Source organism: Eretmochelys imbricata, chromosome 1, assembly GCF_965152235.1.
Source record: "Eretmochelys imbricata isolate rEreImb1 chromosome 1, rEreImb1.hap1, whole genome shotgun sequence".
Classification (NCBI taxonomy): Eukaryota; Metazoa; Chordata; order Testudines; family Cheloniidae; genus Eretmochelys; species Eretmochelys imbricata.
The window spans coordinates 243204429-243226462 of NC_135572.1; the positions used below are offsets into that span (position 1 = coordinate 243204429).

Here is a 22034-nt window from a genome sequence, read left to right on the forward strand (position 1 = left end):
ATTGGCAAAACAAATTGGTTTGTCTACTTTACCGCACTGGGGTCGATCTAAGATATGCTACTTCAGCTCCATAAATAGCTTAGCTGAAGTCGATGTACTTAGATCTACTTACTGCGGTGTCTTCACTGCAGTAAGTCAACAGCTGATGCTCTCCTGTCGACTCCACTTGCGCTCCTCATTCTGGTGGAGTACCGGAGTCGACAGGAGAGCACTCAGCGGTCGATTTATCGCATCTATACTAGACGTGATAAATCGACCCCTGCTGGATCTATCACTGCCCACCAATCCAGCAGGTAGTGTAGACAAGCCCTCAAGGTCATTTCCACAGAACTATTCAAAAACCCCAAGAGCACTGGTGAAATTCACAAGATACATCCCAATTTCACTCTGCTGCTGTCTGGGAAAGCTAGGAGAGGCAGACACTGAAACCACTCATGGGATAAAGAGGATTTGGGGGAAAAAAAATAGTCATGGGGAAGGGTATGATAGTGGAGACAAATCCTCAATTCCCCCTCTCAATAGCGGAGAGTTGCAACAGTGAAGACACTATCTCCCACCATTCCAGCACCCAAATGAAAGTCCTCTCTCCTCCCTAAAGCAATCAGGAGACTACTGAGCAGAAGAGGAGCAAAGAGAAATGAAAGATCCTTCTTCTCCTTTACAGCAACCATAGGAGAGAGCGTGGTGGAAAAGACACTTCAAACTCATCAGGCATCTACTAGGCAGAAGCTGACCAAAAGACGGAACCTTGGAGCAGGGTCAGCACCCTGGTAGCAACTCCAGTGTTAGCTCATTTCCCAGCAACTGGACGTAGGTTTCTTACCAGGCAGCATTTAGCCTTGTGAGTCCCCTATCTGTATGTGCATTAGCCAGTGGTTAGTGCATTAGCCTGTTTTTCAAACTAGAAGATATTTCAAGCCCTGTGATACGGTCTTCAGTTCAGCGACTGATAGCTAAAGTGCATCCCTGAAAGTAATATAATAAATACAACAAACTGAACTGCTTTAAGCTACTTCAACTGGCAAAACTTGCTTTAACAAATTCATATTAAATGCATACAACAACAACAAAAATCTATGCATAGAATACAACTTGGCCCACCTATGCATATGCAGTATAGTAACATTGTCTTTAACATCTTAGGGCCAAATCTTGCCTCTTGGATGACCAGATGTCCCGATTTTAAAGGGATAGTCCCGATATTTGGGGGTGGTTTTGGTTTTTTTTTAATGTTTTTTGTTTGTTTGTTTTTGTTGTTTATTTGTTTATAAAGGCTCCTATTACCCCCCACCCCCTGTCCCAATTTTTCACACTTGCTGTCTGGTCACCATACTTACATCTGGATGCTTACATGCAATTGCACGTTCAAATCAAAACAGACTACCATCCTGGCCTGCACAGGCTCCTAGACAGTTATCTCCGGAATGTATTATACTCCGGCATGTAGTTTTTCACACTGGAAACACCAGAGCACAACAAAAAGGCTACCAGATCTGCTGGGCCTCTTCTGTCACCAGCTTTAGCAAGAAGAGTAAAGATGGCTTGACAAGATGTAAAGAAGATTTGGCCATCAAGAGTAGTGTCACCTATGTGCAGCTACCCAAAACACCATGCACATTTACATCAGTGAGGAAAATATAAATTCATTCATTATGTTTTTCATGCATTCACACTCTCTCTCACCAGGTTTTCTTCCCCCGAAAGAAACTGGACGCCTGACCCCTCAAGGAACCAAGCATCCTCAACTGCTTCTGATGAAAGCTGAAGGTATTTGGTACTCTGATGTTTGGGGGGGTGGGGGGGGATCACGCAGACCAGTAAGGAGTTCTGTTACTTTGGGGTGCCTTGATGCTATGCTGTTGATTGTCACAGGTACCTCACAGAAACAGACCACCATCAAATCACTCCCTTCTCACTGACAACTACACACATGCCAAGTGGGAGCCCTACAATCCAAGCTATCTGTTTTGCTCAAACAAAAAAAAAAACCCAACAGTAAATAAAAATGTGAACAATTTCCCAAAAAGAGTGGCTAATGGATTTTCATTGTTTATTATTTTTAAAGTTCATTTTGGGGATGAGAAAAAGATAAGATGTTTCCACCAGAGATAATTTAGGGACACAGAGGAAGTATTCAGCTACTGACACCAGGGGTTTAAAGTAAAAGCACTTAATGATAACTAGGCTAACACCAATACTGTATAACTCAAATTTACCTAACAATTCAAACACTTGACTTTGATAGTGCAAGGCCAAATAGATTAAAATGTCCTGGATTTATATTTCAGTGGCAAAAAGTCAGTTTATGACCGTTTAAGACATCATTACTTACCACATCATCATGACCACCACTGTAGCTCTGGGGGGGGAGGGGGGGTTAAAAAAAAACCCACAACAAGCAGCAAATCTCCATCCCCCCCCCCCCCACACACACACCCCTCCCCGCACTGTCCATAAGCTTTAGAAAGAACCCATATTACTACACACAATTAGAATTGAAACAGTATTACTCTGGCCAAATGAAAGCTTAATAAGATTACTCAGCAATGTAAACATATCATACAAGAGATAATGGGCAATAGCTCTGTAAGAAGTTCACAAGATCTTTGCTTCTTACATTATCTGCTACACAATTCAAGCAGGTTTTTCAGCCCATTAAAGCAATATTGTGAGTCTATTTCCTGATGTGAGCTTTCACATCTCTAAAACAGCATACAAAAAACACTCTCTGACTTGCAACATTCTATTCAAAGTTGCGGTTTTTTTTATAACTTTGTTTTGGGGTTTTTGAGCAGTTGTTTTTAAAGTATTTTATTTTAAACATGTTATATTTAAAAGCTGTCCTAAGGAGAAACATTTACCTACGGCTTCTTCAAAGTTACCAGGAGCCGATTTTCCTTATAAAAAACAAACTCTGTTTTGCCGTCAGCCAAAAGGGACGCTTTCTGAGAGCCTCACAGTATTTCTTGTTACTGTCTTTGTTATTTTAAAAGGGTGGCTGTAGGAAAAGAGAGTGTGAAGAGAAATTAAACACACACTCAACGTGACAATTTGCTTCTAAAAACAAACTTGGAGATAATCATCCATTTTTGTATAAGCAATGGCATAAGCAATCCATGATCCTTCTATTGAGTAATATTAAAGTAGAAATGTGGCTAAATCCCTGAAAATAGTAAACTATATAGTTGTCAGTTGTCTCCACTGTACAGTCTATTGGGGTGAAAACTTAAACTTCTCAAGACATAATTAAACCTGTGCTCCGAAGTGAAAACATTAAGACAAACAGAGAAAGTAATCTGTTTGCTATAGTGGATTTAATAATACTGTATATAATAAAGATTTGTGTTCTATTCATAAGCAAAAGAAGATAACTATAGTAGGGCTTAATAGACCATATCAAAGTGATTACATTTAAACTTGTCTGCTAAAAAGCTGCATTTATTTAAAGTGCCACAGCAAGTGAAAAAATATTTTAGATGTTACACATGATTAGTGCAAGAAGCCTCTGGAAAAGTTATCAAATGAAGTAAACATCTAAGAGACTAAAATAAAGTTATTGTATTTACAAATGGTTCTTACACCCTAATTGCTCTCACATAATTCATAATAAAACAGAGTCAAAACTGAGTCAGTTTTCTATTTTTTCCACACTGTTGGAGACTGTGGTAAATATTTATTTAACATTTTTGTTTAGATCAAATAAATAAGTACATTTGTTGTAAAATATGCCTCAAGGATATATGCTGTCAGGGATTCTTCTAGCAAATGCCATGAACTGCCACAAAGATGTAATCAAACCATTTCTAGAAACAAACTAGCCACCCACACCATATGGTTAGATGCCATTACTTAGAAAATACCTAACTGCTTATCCAGCAAGGGACCTGAAAGAAAGCCTTTGGTATAACGGAATAAGCTTTAGCTGGCCACAGTTCACCAAGTCATTTTTAATACTAATGGAAAAGGAAATATAACATCATTTGCCACTTATTTCCACCTAGGTTTCCCTTTTTACCACTGGGCAAGTGTCATACTTACTCCAAATATGCTCAGTTACACTCAGTCCACCAAAAAATAGTCTTCTGCTGTGTAAGGTTAAGTCTCAAAAACTCAAAACAATTTCAAGTGCAAAATTAAGTTTTAATGGTGTCTATCTGGAATCCCTTATTGTTTATGCTGTAAAGATGTTCATATTAATTCTGTTCACATCCTTAGATGTATTTTTTTTCCCTTTTCGAAGCTTATGGAGAAAAACTTTTCTAGACAAAAACACACATCAATTCAAATTCAAATACCAGTTTTTACAAAATAAAGTTAAACTAAATAAAAACTACATATCTAGTGTCAAAGGACAGAAGAACTGGGATATAAAACTTCTTGATCGCTCAGCGTAGTAGCCAAGAAGCGAAAAGCTAAGATGACAACTTAACTACTGCAGGCCCCTTCTTAAAAAACACACTCAATACATTAGGCAAGAGGCTTTTCGCTATACCAAACAAAACTAAAAATATGCTAATTTCAAAAAGATGAACTCCTTTTAGGGACCAGTGAAAGTTTAATACGATTAATGCCCTCTTTCAACAAACCAAAAAAAGTTCAGAAATCACTGTTTATAATTGATGCTAGATGCCTCTCCAGTTTGGGCTAACCTATACTTTAAACAAACAACAAGACACACACACACCCCACCGCAGTATTTAGAGCCAGCCCAGCAACAGCTAGCTATACTGTTGGCCAAGTTAAAAATAAAAAATAAAACTTCAGCGTAAAAACCTCAAGATTTTACATTAATATAGTGAAACTTTGAAACAAGCCTTCCCTTGCTCTAAAGACTCCTCTAATTCTATCTCCCTTCTACTGAGCAGAAATAAATAAAGCCGACCAGAGTGCTGAAAACTAAAGTGTTACTAAGGCAGATTAAAGTGATATTTCAAGCATAAAAATAAGGAGGAAGAAAATTGGAATTTGGGTAGGGGCTACGGAACTCTTCGAATTTCACGTACAGTTCCCACTTCCCTAATTTGTGGGAAACATTCAGCCGCCCTGATATACATCCAGAGGACCGAGCAAAAAGTTTGTAGCAACTCGCAATGCTTCACTGTATGTCTTACGACTCCTTTTCTAGTGTCTGCTCAACCAACCAATAAATAAAAATCCCCCGCAAGTTTGCTGTACCCTGACTGCTTGGTTTTCCTTCCTCCTCAGTCCCCGGACTCCTGGATTCCCCGTGGGATTGTGAAGATCTGTCGCGCTCCTTACCTGCTCCCTAGGTATGCAGGGCAGGGAGGTCCTCCGATGAGACTTGTTGCTGCAGCTGGACATCTCGGGAGAGATCATGGAGCTGGACCTCCTCCTCCTCTTAAACACCGGGACCTCTTCCTTGGCCAGCTGGGCACCAGAGACCTCTCTAGGCTGCGCCGCCCCGCAACGGGGCAAGAGCTGATCCGCGAACCTGGCCAGCAGGATACCCAGTAGCCCGAACAAGTAAGCCAGGTAGGGTCTCCAGGCTACCTTGATCCTCTCTAAGGAGACGAGGGACGTGGTCCTGACCGCGCTAGTCAAGGCGATCATGAAGACGCCCTGCCTCAGCTTCAGCACCAGCCATGTCACAGTGGCCAGGCAGCTCAGCACCACCCCCGTGGCGGTGAAGGAAAGCAAGTGATCCTCCCCTACCGCAAACCCAATCTGGACAATCGCTTCCCCCCCGCAGCAGGCGGCCAGGAGCAAGGCGGCTGTGTGCAGGCGGACCCCGGAGCGCAGTAAGTACAAGCCCATCCAGAAGAAGACACACATGAGGCTGAAGAGCAAAGCGATGGGATGCAGCCAAGGAGTCAGCTGGAAGCTGCTGCTGGGGAGCCCTGCTGGGGGCAACGGCAAACCACTCGCTTCTCCTCCTCCAGCTGTTGCGGCTGCTGCTTCCTCCGCCGCCGCCACTACCTCCTTCTCCTCCAGATTGCAGCCGATCTCCCCCCGGACCAACCTGACCACCAGAGCCAGCAAGAAGGACAGGGATCCGGCGCAGAGAGCCGAGGAAAGTTTCCGGGAGCTCCAGATTTTCTGCAGCACCAGGTCTCCCCAGCAGAGCTGGCAGGTTGAGTCTTCCTTTTGCCCCGGCTGAGTGCCCGGCTGCTGCTGTTTCCCATCAGAACAACAATACCCATTGCAATCGGATCCTACTCCTGCTGCTGGGCTTTTCTCCTCGCCAATGCTCCGGCTGGATTTGCCCCGGACACGGGCAGAGTCGCTGGTCAGAGCCATAGTTTCAGCCTCCCCTCTTCCCCCCACATACACAACGAGGCAACCCCCTCCCTTCCCCAGCAGGGAGAGAGCGAGAAAAATTCCTCGCAAGTTCCTCCAGAGGTTGCGAAAATTTAGTATCTAGCACTGGGTGCAAACGGAGAAGCGCAAGAGGGGCAAGGCTAGGAAGAGTCGGCAAAGTTAAAGCCTCGCATTTTGCAGGGAGATCAGCCTCCCTCTCCTGTCCCCTGTTCAAAGAGCCTGTCGCCCTCTTTATAGGCTCTCCCTCCGAGATCGCTGCAGGTTTAAAAAAAAAAATCCACGGGGTTGTCGGAAGGGGTGGAAGAACAGAAAGAAGCCGCTGGACAAAGTCAGCAGCGCTGGTTCATTCCTAGGCCATCATTGCTCCCCCGCACTCCTGCTGCTCGGGAAGGAGGTGCGGGGGGGGGAAGCGGGATGGAGCTGCGTGCGGGCAGCGGCAGCAGGGACTTTCTGCCCGCTTGCTTCTTCTTCCTGCTGCTCTCTCGCGCGCTCACATACACTCTTCCCTTCTCCTCGGGCGATCCTCCCCGGCTGTGCCAGAAGCCGTGGCTCGCCATTCCCCATGGCTGGGGGGAGGAAGAGTCCTGTTCATTGCAGATCTTGGGAGGGGAAGGGGCGGGGGGAAGAGAGACACAAAAATAAAAGGCAAGCGGTGGGGAGATGAAGAAGTTGTGAAGTTCTGCCGGGAAGAGACGCAGCTCCGCAGGAGGGAAGCTGCTCGGAACAGCTTTGCCCCTGTTTAAAGGCTCTTGGGGCGCTCTCCGATTTTTGCCCCCCAACTTCAAGTGAGGCGAGTCCCCCTCATTAAAGAAGCGAGGAGGAGAAGAAGGGGGGGGGAAGAGAGAGAATAAACAAGCAGGAGGCGGCTGCCGGGTTTGCAGTTCAGCTTGTACAACTGCCCGGCAAACGCTGCTCCGCTCCCTCTGCTCCCCCTCCTCCCGGAGGAGGCGCTGCTGCGGGCAGCACCCCAGCCCAGGGCCACGCAGCGAGCAGAGCGCGGACGCAGCAGCCGCCGCCGCGCGGAGCGAGCCCCTTGCTCCTCAGCCCCGGGAACGCGGGGTCAGACGAGCCGCGCGGGCTGCTGCCTCCTCGCTGCCGCGCCGGGGCGGGAGCGCATCGCACCAACCCGCCTGGCGGCTTTGCAGAAGCTGAGGCGCTGGACGTGCCAACCAGTAGAGAATTGGCTGCCACCGGCTGTTAGCAATAAAGGCATAAATCTGAGTGACAGAGAGGAGGCAATTACACGGCAGTAAAAAAGTCACAATCGTTTAGCGAGATTAATTTTTACTTCAGTTTGTAGAGACAAGCCCAGCCTGGCCCACCAGAGCTAACTGCCTTGGGGAAGTTCAGCCCCAAGAGCCAGGTTGTGCCACTCGCATCCCCTTTTATCTGAGCCGACCCAGAACATGAGATCCAGTCAGGCTTTGAGAGGCTGGTCCCAGCTTTGTCTTACCGCAATGCAGTTTCCTTCACTGTGGGTCCAATAGCCTAAATCCTCTTTCCAAACTGACTGCACCTTCAATTAAACTAGCGGAACCATGCCAATAGAATGTGCCCCTCTGGGAGAGCATTTGCTGCAATTCTGAGGGGGCTGAAACAGTCAGGCCCAGATGCTACAAAGACTTAATTGGGAGCATACTTAATTGGCCTGATGAGTAAAGTTACACACAGGTTTAAATCTTTGCAAGATCAGGGCCCTAGCTCTCAAAGCCACAGGACCAGGTACATTGCATATAGTAATAATATATTTAGTACACTGCACACAATAAAACAAACCCCAGAGAAACATTCAGCAGGGAAACATTTAGAGCCAGGAAATGAACAGATAAGAGAAAAGAATTTCCCTACTCCTCCCCCAGCAAATAATGATTTAAGATGTAAAACAGATTCACAGTGGTGTATTTATTTGAGGATATATCTGGGTTTTTAATACCATGTCTATCACCATAATGCCTGAGTTTAATGGGTTGAAATGGTAGCTCCATGTGTTTTCTATGTGTAATGTGTTTTCTATGACCAGAAACATGACATATGAATTGAGGTTGGTTTTAAATAATAGTTTTCCAGGCTATATAATATGTAATCTGGATTTGTCATTTTTGTGTTTGAAGTTTGGTCAGAAAGAAACCTGAATATTTTCAGTAAAGTTTGGTTTTGAGGGTTAGGTTGGTTATAAGGAATCTCATGGGGGTTTTGTTGCTTTTGTTTGTTTATTTTATGGTTAGGAGTCCAAACTCTGAATAACTGACAAGGTTTGCAATGTATTGTTGACAAGGGCTGTCGGGGGAGCAGGGAGTCTTACATCTATGTAAAGCCCTGCTGAAAATACCACTGGGCTCCACACCAGGCATGAAAGTCCACCCATAGGGGCCTATATGCCTTTCATCTCTACTCATTTAAAAGCAATAGGCCTCTTAATGATTTGTTAGTTAAAAAAATTTCAGTGAGTCAAAATGCATATAGTCTGCACATAATTCAATCACATATAACTGGTATTTCAATGTTAGACAACAGCACACACAGCTCAGACCCATTACACGTTCGATCTTATCCTCCACACTGACCATCATTCATTTTAAACCCCACTTTACCTCAGCTTTGTTACTTTATAGATTGTTACTCTAACTTAATATCAGAAAGGTTGACAGTAAATAGAATTATTAAAAAAAACCTGTAGTAAATTTATTTTCAAACTTCCTTACAGCTAATTTTTGTTGTATACCCTATTTAAACATCTGTTGCATACATTGGCGAAAGCATATATCCTTAATACTACTTTCCCCTGATACACAGATAATTCAGGTTATTTGAAAAGTAATGGCACTCTCTAGTTGGACAAACGTAGGTTTAATATTTAAGGGAATTGCATTGGAATCCACGAAGGGCCTTAGGTGTTGCAATGCTGAGCATTGTGGTGCCTAACATTTAGGTGCCTAGAAAATCACAGGAATAACACTGTGATCCACCAAGCTGAGTTAAGTACTTTAAGAACACCTATACAATGAACGGGGAGAGATAGACACCTAAGATTGCAATCTACCAACACCAGTAGGCTAGGCAGGGAGCTGGTAAACCCTGCCCCTCTCTGAAAGTTATGTACCTCAATCCAGGCTACCTACGAACTGGGGGAAGATGGGTGCTCAGCTGCCTAAGTTGCATGTGAGGGCCAAAGCAAAACAGTCCCAGGTGGAATGAGGGAGCCCTCCCTTTAGCCTAGTATGCTCACCCAGGCTGTGGGAGACCCCCATTCTCTTGAGGGGGAAGAAAGGGATTTGAATCAGGCTCTGCTATCTCTAAAGTCAGTGCCCTAACCCCTAGGCTACAGAATCATTCTAATTCTTGGGGTGGCCCAAATAATATTTAAATATTCTGTTGTTTAATTAAAGTGGAACAACTTCAACAGAGCTTGGGGAAATCATATCAGAGTATTACGTAGTTTAGTGGTTAGATTACACTCCTGAGATCCCACTTCAATTCCCTTCTCCTTCTCTGGTGGAGGCAGGACTTGAACTGTGTGTGTGTGTGTGTGTCTCCCACACCCTGGATGAATAGTCTATCCCTTTGCCTAAAGATTATAAGGGAGGTCCCTTTCCCACCCACTCCCCACTGTTTTGTGTGAACCTCCCTGAGGAGTCCAATCCAGTAGGTGGCCTCTGAGCATAATCCCAGATTGCCCCCCCCCACCCCCATCCAGCATGCAATTTAGACAGCCCAACACCTATCTTTCCCATTTTGTGAATTGCTCTGGGTTTTAAGCCAGAAATAGGCATCCAGATGTCTATTACAAGGCTGTAGTACACATGTTCAGGCAGGATAGGCACCCATACACCTAGAATGAAGCTGCAGTGAGCGTGTGCCCAGAGGAAAAAATTTAGGTGCAGAATGGATTTAGATGCCTATAGATTTAGACAGCAGCTGAGCAGGAGTTTTATAGATTGCAGTGGTGTCTAACAAAGTGACTTAGGCACCTAAATACCTCTATGGATAATACTCCTGGTGCTTTTTAATAACACGTCCTATTGCAATGGTTTTGTTTTCAGTAGCATGGTTTCTGGTTCATTTTGTTTTAAGGCAGTTTTAAACACACTAAATCCTTGACCACACTGAGCTCTGCAACGGTGGGACCCTGAACCTGCATGAAGCCCTAACAGTTAAATGGGCATCACTGAAGAAGGAAACTATATAATCAAAGATGACTTTTTTGCAGTATTATGTGAAGCAAAACAAGACCACTGCAAAACTAACCCTGTCAGCTTCTGTTGTGAAGAGTGTGCAGAAACCTAATGTAGCCTCTGATTACTTTGTCTTGGTAGGTTAATTTCCACTTCAGGGCCTTCTTGATGACAGAGAGAGCTATTAATAATACTCTAAGCTTTGGGTGTGAAAATACCTAGACTTCCTAGAACCACAGCTCAGAATCAGAGTGGTAAGCTCAAACCATCAGCCATCCAAGATACCATAGATAAATTGAATTGCATGCATTTTACTCTTGGTGCGGGGTGTCTTTTAGATGAGACATTGAGAATTGTGGGCTTGTCTGCACATTGTGACACTTGTTTTAATAGTAGGCTGTCTTTGGTCAAAAGTATTTCCTCTCCATTGTTCCATAGTAAACTGGATGTTTACTACTCATTTCTCCACAGAAGGATACATTTAAGGTGTGTTTTTCTGTTCGGTTTGTAAAGGGCTTTTGAGTGAAAGTCAATATTAGTGTGATTTCCAGAGACTCTGAGCACCTGCAGCTCCTAGTGAAATCAATGAGATGCAGGGATACTCAGCACATCAAGAATCAGGCTGTATGTAAATCAGATTAAAATCTTAGAGGAATAAGATGCATACGATTCCTTTGGACTACTTATCATGTCGGCATTTCTATTAGTGCACTTCATCTCACTGGCTTACACAAGAGGCCAACCAGAGCAGTCTTTAGCCAGGAATTAATGTTCTCCTGGTTCCATTGGTAGATAGAGTTGTGACTGTTATGACATGTGCTGGAAGAAGCTGCTGAAAGACCAGAATTCCTGATAATGGATGGAGAAATTCCAGGAAGCTAGAACCCAATCCTGCATGGTGCTGAGCATCCTCAGATCCCATTAAAGTAAGTGAGAATTGAAGAAGCTCAGCACCTTCCAGAATTAGCTCCTCAGCATCAACACGCATCAATAGTGACCAAAGGAAGAGGAAATCATCGACTGTAACTGAGGTTATCATAGCAAAAAAAATAATCTCGAGTGAGTAGTTGAATTCTGAAGAACTCTCCTTTTTCCTCTTGTGATTCAAATGATAGATCAAAACTATTATTTGTTCCTTTTAAAATAGGATGAACAGGGAAATGCTACTATAATGTATTAAACAGAAAACGTAAGGGAGGACTATAGTCCTGGGTTACAGTTTAAAAACCCCTGAGATGGGAGAAGATGCTCTGCAACAGTCTCAGGAAAAGCTGCTCCCTTGGATATTATTAACTAGGGAACCATTGCTAGAGGAATCTGCCAAGATAAATAAAGCAATCTTGAAAAGGTTTTATTAGCAATATAATATCTAGATATAAACAAAGGTAAAACACTTTAGGAACCTGAAAAAGACAATAAATGATCCAGTTAGCAAATAAACTGATATTAATTGGTCAACCAAATGGAGAACTGGTATTTCAAGTTACAAATGTGCAGGAGCAACATCAGCCATTGATTTAACAAGTTAACACATGGGAGAATGTGATGGTTAAAGTAACATATCAACCCATTTCAAATAAGAACTAGAGAGTAATCTTCCATGTAGGAAATTCAGAGTTCTCAGTTTATGAAAAAACTGGTACAGGAAGTCTCATGGGTAACATAAGAGGAGGATATGAAACCAAGCACAGATAGTGGTCAAGCAAAGCTAAGTGTAAAGGATTTTCAGCTGAAAAAAATATTCGTTCTAGAGCTGACAGATCAAAAGCTTACATATAAAGAAGCTGTGGAATGATGCTATCTTCCACTACTAGAGACATGTCTGCAATGATTCTCCACATCAGAGTTCCTTTCCCCTTACTAGTTAAATAAGGAGAAAATTTGTCCACTAGATAATACACATTTTCCCCCAGTAAAGACAATGACTAAGGCCAGGTCTACACTAAAAAGTTAGCCCAGCTACATCGCTTGGGGGGGGGGGTGTCAAAAATCCATACCTCTTGAGTAATGTATTTAAGCCGACCTAACTGCCAGTGTAGACAGTGCTAGGTTGATGGAAAAAATCTTCTGTCAAATTTTTCCGTCAATTTAGCTACCACTTCTCAGGGAGGTGGATTAGCTACAGCAATGGGAAAACCCCTCTCTTTGCTGAAGTAAATGTCTGCACTGAAGCACTACAGCAGCACAGCTGCAGCGCTGAGTTATGCCGCAAGTGGTTTAGGTGTAGACAGCCTAAGATTTACGTAATTAAATAGTGAATTTTGAAGTAAGAGCAGTATTGTGTGCATTCTTGGCCACAACACCCCAGTGAGAACTAGACCCACCAACACAATGGAGTTTTTGACCAACCACCAAAGTAGTGGAGTCCTTTAGCTAATTCTCAACAGAATAGTTGTCAAGATTCCACAGCTCAAAGCTTAAACATGCCACCAAGTTAAAACCCACAGCTACATAGCCCAAGCTCATTCCTCTACTGGTGGTGGTTTATATTTCCCACCTCTGGGGAACCAGGTGAGTAAATAAAATGTCCACATGTCCCAAAGGAATTCCTCCTGTCTCTTTTAACATAATAGGTGACAGAAGTTTCCATCATCATAGTAATACAGTAAAAGTAAGGATTCAGATTGTGGAGAAATTGCTTGTTGCTGATTGCTACAATCAGTCTGAGATGGGAGAAGACTCTACAGCAGAGACATCAGGCAGGCTGAAAGAATTCCAAGCCAAATGGTTTTGGAGATTAGAATGGGACAGAGGGACAACAGAGAATGCTTCTGTTTTACCACTCTTTACTCCAATTATAGCAAGAACACCCATGACACTTAGGAACTATGTCTGAGATGATTACTTGTGCATTTTTGTACTTTGCTTTCTTTTTAATTAAAATTTTTTCACCTTCTTATGACTTTGGTCAAATATTTGTTGTGAGCTGGGAAACACAATGTGACTGATTTTATAACAACTGGATCTGCAGGAATTTGTTAATTAAGATAACATTTGCTTACCTTCTGACAGCAGTCTATTTATAGAGTATTAAGGATGATACTGCTCAGGATTTCTATAGCACTGTCCATGTGAGGACCTCAAAGTGTTTTACAAACATATATGAATAACTCTTACAATGCCCCTGTTTATGGCTGTAGCACTTCAGGGTAGACGCTAGCTACACCAGCGGGAGGGGATTCTCCCAATGGTATCAGTAATCCATCTCCATGAGAGGCAATAGCTAGGTCAACAGGAGAATTTTTCCATTCACCTAATACTATCTACATGGGGACTTAGGTCAGCGTACCTATGTCATTCAGGGGTTTGGTTAAGCACATGTGTAACTTTAAGCACAAGTGTCCCATTGACTTTCGTGACATTTCACTATGAATAACACATGAAATATAATTTAATTGTCAAAGTTTAGATGAAACATTTGTCATATAAGCCATTGGACATTAAGGTCATGATCCAGCAAAGCACTTAAGCACGGGAGTAGTCTCATTGACTTTATTGATATTTCACAATGAGCACCGCATCAAATGCAGCTGTCACATTAATTCAGTGTTTCTAACATTTTCAGCAGTGAAATAATTACCAGTATTGACATTATTATTGCACCATTTCATTCATTACCAGTAAATAACATTATTTCAGGCTGTCTGCAGACTCAGGATATCCCCACTGCATAAGTTTCATTTGGTTCACATTTTCAAGGTTTTCTTCACAAACATGAGGGCTAGGTACATAATTTAAAAAAAAAATTAAATCCTGGCTTGTGATGCAGCCATTTGATGACAAATACGTCCATCAAATTAATTCAGTAATGAAAATATCCATTGACTTTCATTGTGAAGTAGATAGAAAACATTATAATTCGTATATTAATTTAAAAAAGCTACATGTTAATAAACCTTAAAATAGACTGTGCATCAGTTTTTGCTAAAATCTCCAAGTGAGTTAGTTTTCCAATCTCCAAAAATCCAAAATATATTTTCTAGAGGAATTTCAAGAAAGTACACACTCACCATTTCAAAATGCTTATATTTAATAAATTAAGTAACAGTTTGATTTGTAAATTCTTAGAAAAGTCATTCTGTAACCCAAGACTAAGTTTGGTAAATTTGGGGAAGCCATGATATGGGTGTGGTCCTGTAATGATCAAAATGTTTAGGGATCCCTGTGCTCAGGCAGATCCCTAACAAAGTTAATGGAGGCCCACCCAGAAGGAGCAGCTTGCAGGATCAGGGTTACTGTATTCACATAAAACACATCGGATTATTCCCTAGTTTAAATGCAAATCTTTATGTAATTTTAACTATGGAGCAGCTATAGAACCTTTGTAATTAATGTATAATTGTAAAACGATTAAAATGCAATCTTTTATAGAATGTAATTATTTAACACTATCTATTAAAGGGCAGCTAGTTCTAATGCAATAGAGAGGTCACAATTGGATGGCTTTTCACTGGGAGGTCAGCCTTTATGTCAGGCTACCATATTCTGGGTTACCAGTTGCATGGAAAATGATTATCAGCTCCTGTTTATGGCATCTAAGAAATATATTCCTCCAGAGACGGGACTTGTTCTACTTTTCCTCTTGACTTGCAAAGGAATTCCTAGTCATGGTGCAAGGAGAGCTGTGAAGAATTAAGAAGCATAAAACAGGAGATGTTATAAACACTTCAAGAAGAAGCTACCCACATAGGGCCAAATTCAGCCCTGGTATAAAATGCAACTCCATTGAAATCAATTAGCTGAATTAGGGACTGTCTCTGTAGCAAACATTATTACAAGTAGGGTGAATTTTTAAATCCTTAGAAATTTATTGTTGTTAATATTTGATTTTTTGTGTTTTCAGTGTAGAAACAACACTGGATACTCAGGTAAATACAATACTTAAAAATCATGGCATTCTGTTTTTACCTGCCAACCTAAATTATTAATATTTGAAAGACTGACCCAGAAAATCTGATTTACTAATGCAAAATTAGCATTGGCTAATTACGCCAGAAATACACATTACACACACTAGTTCAGAAAGAATAACAAAGCGTGGACACTTGTACTATAGATCTTTGAAAAGTATGAATCCTTAAAGTTGTGGTTAGTGTGTATTATTCAATTATTTTTGGAGAAAAATGTTCAAATCACTCCAGAGGTGTAATTTTTTGGTAATAAATACATACTTTTAAATTATTTTGATATTTTTTGTTCAAATAAAAAAAACTGAGGTATTTCAAAATAAATTTGACAATTGTTTTATCATATATCTGGGCTAGGGATGACCACTTATGCACCTAGGTTGTATTTTTATGAATATTTAATATACCCAGTGTTCAAAACCACTGAAATTAACAAAAAGAAAAGTGAGCTGTAGCTCACGAAAGCTTATGCTCAAATAAATTTGTTAGTCTCTAAGGTGCCACAAGTACTCCTTTTCTTTTTGCGAATACAGACTAACACGGCTGCTACTCTGAAACCTGAAATTAACAGATCACTAAAGGCCCAATCCTGTAAACATGCACATGCATAACTTTAAGTCAATGCTCTACTCATGTGAGTAAAGTTATACACACATCTACCAAATGGGGCCAGAGTTCATGTGGAATTCAACTCCACTCAAAGAATCAATTTTAACTACCCTACCTTTGTCAGATACTTATGTTACTGATCCAGTCCCTCTGCAAACAGTTTTATAACACTTAAAATAAAATAGTTCATGTAAACAATTGGAAGGTCACAAACCCATCAATGCAGGAAATTCAAAGCTAAGGCTCAAACTGCTTCTTTAACATAAACCTGTTGCGTGACAGCACTGAGAGATGACCCTGAAAAACCATGTGATGTTTACTAACATGTGGTATGGTATTCTATGCCAGTTTCATCTTATCATGTGTTACGAAGATCTCTCTTGAAAGAAATGTTATCGGACAACGGTGATTATTTTTAAATATTTGCATATGTACATTGGGTTTTATAATTAGTTTGCTGGGTACAGTTATTTATAAACATTTGCAGTCTACCGCCAGGACCCCCTTGGGAATGAAATGTACATTTCAAGGTACCTGTTTCTAGTAATTCAAATAAAATACATGGTGGTTAACTAGGAGTGTGAATGCAGGCTGAAGGAAACAGCTTGAAGTAGCATGGTTCCAGCACTGAGAAGGCCAACATAAATTACCAAATGTCCCCAAATAAAGCTGTGCTACAAGTGAACAAACTGCTCACTGAATCTGCAAATGACTGATTCATCCTACTGCAATAACTCTTCACTTGGTCCATGATGCACAAAATCAACATTACAAACTCACCAATGACTGCATTTTTGGGCAGCTAATACCTTTGAAAATCCAGCCCTTAGTCTAAATCTCACTGAAAGTCACTTTTGTAAATGAGACTGTGGTGATTTTGAAAATTTTACTCTAAGTTTTGTAAGTCTTACACTTCCTGATGTTTTTAATCAGGCTCTTATACGCAGAGAATATATACATGTATCTAAGTTGGTCTTATTGATAGTCTAATTTTCCTTGACACCGATTCTAGACACATTTATTTTAATATCAAATATTTCACAGATTTGAATAGCATTATAACTTTTCAAAAAACAAGCATGTTACATTGACAGCTTCCACTCTAGATATGTTTTCAAATGTAAATTTGATCCAAAGTAGATGTTATATAATATATTAATATTCCTGTAGTAGTAACACATTTTATTATAATATTCACAGAGGTCATATCAAAATTGTCGGGCTCACTCCTGTCTATGAGGTGCTGAACTCCTGCAATTATTAATGACTGTAATGGGAGTTTTGGGCATCCAGCAACTCACAGGAATGCTCAGCTTCTTGCAGAATCAAGCCCATATGCAGCCAAATTCAGACCTGGTGCAAGCTGGTGAGATTCCATTAAAGTCAGCTGCAATACATCCCATTTGAATTTGGCTCATACAGCCATTCATGTGGCTCCATGGACACAGGAATTTTTAACTTTAATTCCCTACCTGTTCATGCTGTCTACTGTAATTCACTCCCTATTCGCTTCCTAGTTTCATACAGCATCCATGTGGGAGGTGGCACAGGAAGCTTTGTACATGCTAGTGTGACATTTCCAGTATGACAGCAAGACCTGCTACTGCTTGAGCCAAGGCTCTGTAGTTGAGGACTGTAGCAGCTCATATCTCTGTGAATCAGCAAAAGGGGAACCTGCAATATATATTCACTGGTGGGTCACATCTGCACATTCAGGCATCCTTGAAAAGTACAGGAAATGGGAGCAGCCTTCACAAGCCTGGGTGACTGTAATCTCAGAAGCCCTGTGCAGAGAAGGGGCATTTATGCTGATTGAGGTCACTAATTATCCAAGGAAGGTGTAGAATGTTCATAGGATGATTTCTCTGGGGTTGTCATGTTAGCGGTAGGGGGACAAAAGTGGTTGGCTGGTGACGGAGGATCAGGGGGGAAAGGTAAAGTGAGTGGCTGAGAAACTAGGGATAGTTGAGGAATGGTAAAGTGTGGATTAGGATTGACATTTTGGGGTGGGTGTAAAACAGTCAAGGTTCAGAAAGGAAGCAGTTCAAAGTTGGGGAAAGAGGACTTTGACTTTGTGTTTAGAAACCCATCTGCCCCTTCATTACCTGTATTGCTAGGAACCGTCCTGTTACTCAGGATGAGCCATGAGATATTGTCAGCACTCTCCGTGGAGTCTGTTAAGCATTGCTCCAGTTTGGATTCCGATTGTAGACAGCTGGGCCATCAAAAGAATGGGCATTCATGGTCTGTTCACAGATTTGGTGGTAGAATCAGCCTTTGTTCACCAGAATTATGGACAGAAGCATTTTGATTTTTCAAAATAAGTGTATAAACAGATCCATCAGTTAAAAATTAAAGATTATTCCATATAGGAAATGAATAAAATTTGATTTAAGATCACAGAAATAAAATACAATTCAGTTATGGTTATGGGCACTTTAGATAGATTATACAAACAGAACAGATGACACAGATGCATCCACTCCATTCTTAACACATTTTGGTGTGCCAATGTATTGTGATATTTTGTAATTTATGAGCTGCATTAGTCAGGCATGACCTAGAGAGCTAAGAATGGAGCAGAGGCTGTAATCTTAGTGATGGTGCAGTACAAAATTTAATTCCGTTTACATAGCAGACTTATGTAAGTGTAACATATAATTTATTACCATTAATGTTCAACTACCATTAATATACAACTTGTTGATTGATTTCCTGTTTTTAATGGTATGGTTACAAAAATTCTCTGGGAAAGTATTTAAAATGCTCCTGTGCAAAACCCAGAGTTGGGCAGCCCAGTGATCTGGCTGCCTCAGGGAGTTGGGGGCCCAGAAAGCAAGTTGCCCTAGGAGCTGGCAGCCCAGGGAGTCAGTTGCTCTAGGAAGTGGGGAAACTGGTTGCAGTGGGAACTGCAGAGTCCAGGGAGCCAGTTAACCAGGGTAGCTCTGGGAGTCAGCTGCCCCAGGAGTCAATGAGGCCTTGAGAATTGGGCAGACTGGAGACTCAGCTGTACCACAAATCAGGCAGCCTGGAAGGTCTGGGATCATTTTCAAAATGAAACATTGAGGTTTTTTGTAATTATTTTTTTTCCTGAATTTCCCTTTTTTGGGAAATTTTGAAATTTATATTTTCTTTCTGAATGGTAATCTTTTTAGGTTTTTATTTTTAAACGTTTTGGCGTTTTCTGCATAATGGAAATTCTGAGTTTTGACTAACCCTAATAAACAGAACCTCATTGGATGACGATTCTCCATTTATAATTACTTGTTGAGATCCATCGGTTAGCCAGTTTTTAACCCATTTAACATGGACTACACTGATTTTGTATGAATGCAACTAAATTAGTGGCTTGATTTTCAGACATACTGAATAGCCAAAGCTCTCATTGAGGTCTGCCTCAGTAAGGATTTAGGTGTATAATTTTAGTTTCCCACATTTGCAATCTTTGTCCTTAGCCTCACCCCTCTGAGGTGCACAAGTAGTATTACCATTTTACAGATAAGGTACTTTGTCAGTATAAATTGATATATATTATAAAACATGTGTTAAACATTTTTTAAGATACCCAGGTGAATATATCCACTACAGTCCTGTGTTCTTGGAGAGACTACAGCTCATTTTCCAGCACCTGCAGTGAGGTTGGAATGGAAGCATAATTATTATGACTGATTTTCTAAAATAGATGTGCCAAGAATGGAGAAATTTCATCTTTGATTGGTTGGCTTCTGGGAGCAGGAAAACAGAAAGAGGAAATGTCCCTGTTTGAGCTGGCATATGCAATGCAATCCTTGTCCAGTACGTGCCAGGCCCCTGTTGTTGGAAGCCTGCAGCAGTTGTGCAGTTTGTCTGTGGTTACTACCACAGGCCAACCAAGTACATGGTCAAATAAAGAATGCATGGGGAAAGCTAAAGCATATTAAGGGAAATGTGAGATCAAAAAGGCATGTGTACAAATCAATAAAGACTGAATTTTACATTAGAGAGACAAGGTGGGTGAGGTAATATCTTTTATTGGACCAGCTTCTGTTAGTGAGAGAGAGAATCACAGAAGAGCTCTGTGTGGCTCAAAAGCTTGTCTCTCTCTCAGCCCCAACAGAAGCAGGTCTAATAAAAGATATTACCTCACCCACCTTGTCTCTCTAATATCCTGGGACTGACACGGCTACAACTACACTGGATTTTATAGAACGTATTGCTTTGATGCCTAGATTCTGCAAATCATTGCTTTGGGGGAAGAAATGGGTGGAGCTTCTAAGTTTGGTTGGTCAGACTTTTCTTATGCATTATACATTTTTACAAAAATAACATTTAAAACTGATTTACATGTACAAAAATATTGTAAGGACACCATCCAGAAGATTTTTTAAAAAATAGGATTAACATGTTTCCTTTTAAGCAAACAGAACTAAATAAAGATAGTGTTCTGTTTATGAAGTGATCAAAGCTTGGGCTTATTTTCTTCAGTGTTGGAAACATCACTTTTCATTTCCTCTCTATATATAATGCAATGCCAGTAAGACAGCTGCATTTATGATTTAGAGCAAGAATTTGCTGCCACAAGACAACAGCCTTGCTCTTAAAAATCAAGGGATTTTCTATATTTTATTGATATATTTTAAAGATTTTTGCCAGCTCTCCCTTTACTTACTTTTTTCTCACAGCAGTAACTTGGATACACAAGTCAGTTTAATAATAGTAAAAATAAACAAACAAACCATGTCAGCCACTTCTGATCCCTCTTTCATTAATTAATGCAAAACTGTCAACATGTCAGCAGACTGTAGCGTATGAGTTCAGAAAGGACTGAGGGGGAAAGATGTGTGACTGAAAACAGTGCTTCCTTTTACCTTTATTGCACAGAAAGGCATTTTAAGATTAAAATAGTAAGTGTTCAGAATGAGCTTGTGCGTGTGTGTGTGTGCACACGTGCACGTGCATAGCTCATGCAGTGGTGACAAAAGGTATGTCTTCACTTCCGGATTTACTTGGGTTGTGCTGCAGGTTTTTGGCCCCTCCTCCATTCACACTGAAAGCCGTTAGATGTGTGTCCAGCAACATGTAGAACGCAAGTTAGCATACCTGCCTGGGGGTAGGAGTAAAACCACTCATAACGAGGGGGAGGAATTAGATTATTTTAACTGAATGTGTGATTTTGTAGATTTTTTTCTTTTCTTCAAATTGTTTCACTCCAGATTTGAAAAGCTCAGGCTCCTACATAGAAGAAAATTCTGTTTCCTTTTCCTTTGTCTAGTGATTACAGTACAAGTTCAATAATATTTACTTATCTTTATTGTAACAATTGGGCTTAATCCTGTAGTATTTAAGTATTTACACTGTGTAACACCTTCAGGATTTGTGCCACTAAAACTACATTATACTTTATACTCCTATAGTGCTTTCCATGTCAGGATGTGAAATCATTTGACAAATATTAGGCGTGAGGTTCAGTGTCACACCAAACTCAAATAGCCGTGGGAAGTGTGGGATGAGGGGGGCACTAAGGCAGCTTTAAGCCATCTGTGTGTCCTCCTGATCTTGATCTACTCTGGGGGATGGAGAGAGGCCCCTACCATAACTTAGTTATGGGGCCTAAATTACAGCTGTCTCCTGGGGCTGCTTTACAGGCTACAGTGGTGCCTGGAATGTCCCCCGGCTGCAGCCCCGCCCCCCAACACACCTCTTCACTCCTAGCACGCCACCTACACTAGGCTTGTGAGGGAGCCCTTAGAGGACAGCCTTACAGCTGACTTCCACAGAGCCTGCAGCAGAGGAATCCTCCCACAGCCCAATATGGGGATTCTAAGACCTCTTTTTTGCAGCTCCAGTCCTCTGACCAGATCAGTCACTAATGCCTCCCCACCAAAAGCTAAGTCCAAACTCCCTCATTCTGGGAAGGCTGGTTATGTTCAGAGGAGCAGTAGTGGGAAGAAATGCTATGGGTTTGGAAGGATCTGATGACACTAAAGAAAGAGGCCATCCTCACCTAACTTTTCACCCCCTACAAAACCGCAAGTGCATGGAAAGGGCTTCCATCATGTTAAGGGCGTGAGGTTCTGGAGGAGGATGC

General features: G+C 41.4%; 1 protein-coding gene across 1 annotated transcript in view; it reads right to left on the reverse strand.

Annotated features, from left to right (window-relative positions):
- Window positions 1-6258, reverse strand: part of PDE3A (phosphodiesterase 3A) — a 363884-nt gene extending 357626 nt beyond the window's left edge. The window contains exon 1 of the mRNA XM_077807482.1: window positions 5260-6258. Coding sequence (XP_077663608.1) covers window positions 5260-6258 — 999 coding nt within the window. The remainder of the gene's footprint in view (window positions 1-5259) is intronic.
- Between the last annotated feature and the right edge of the window lie 15776 nt (window positions 6259-22034).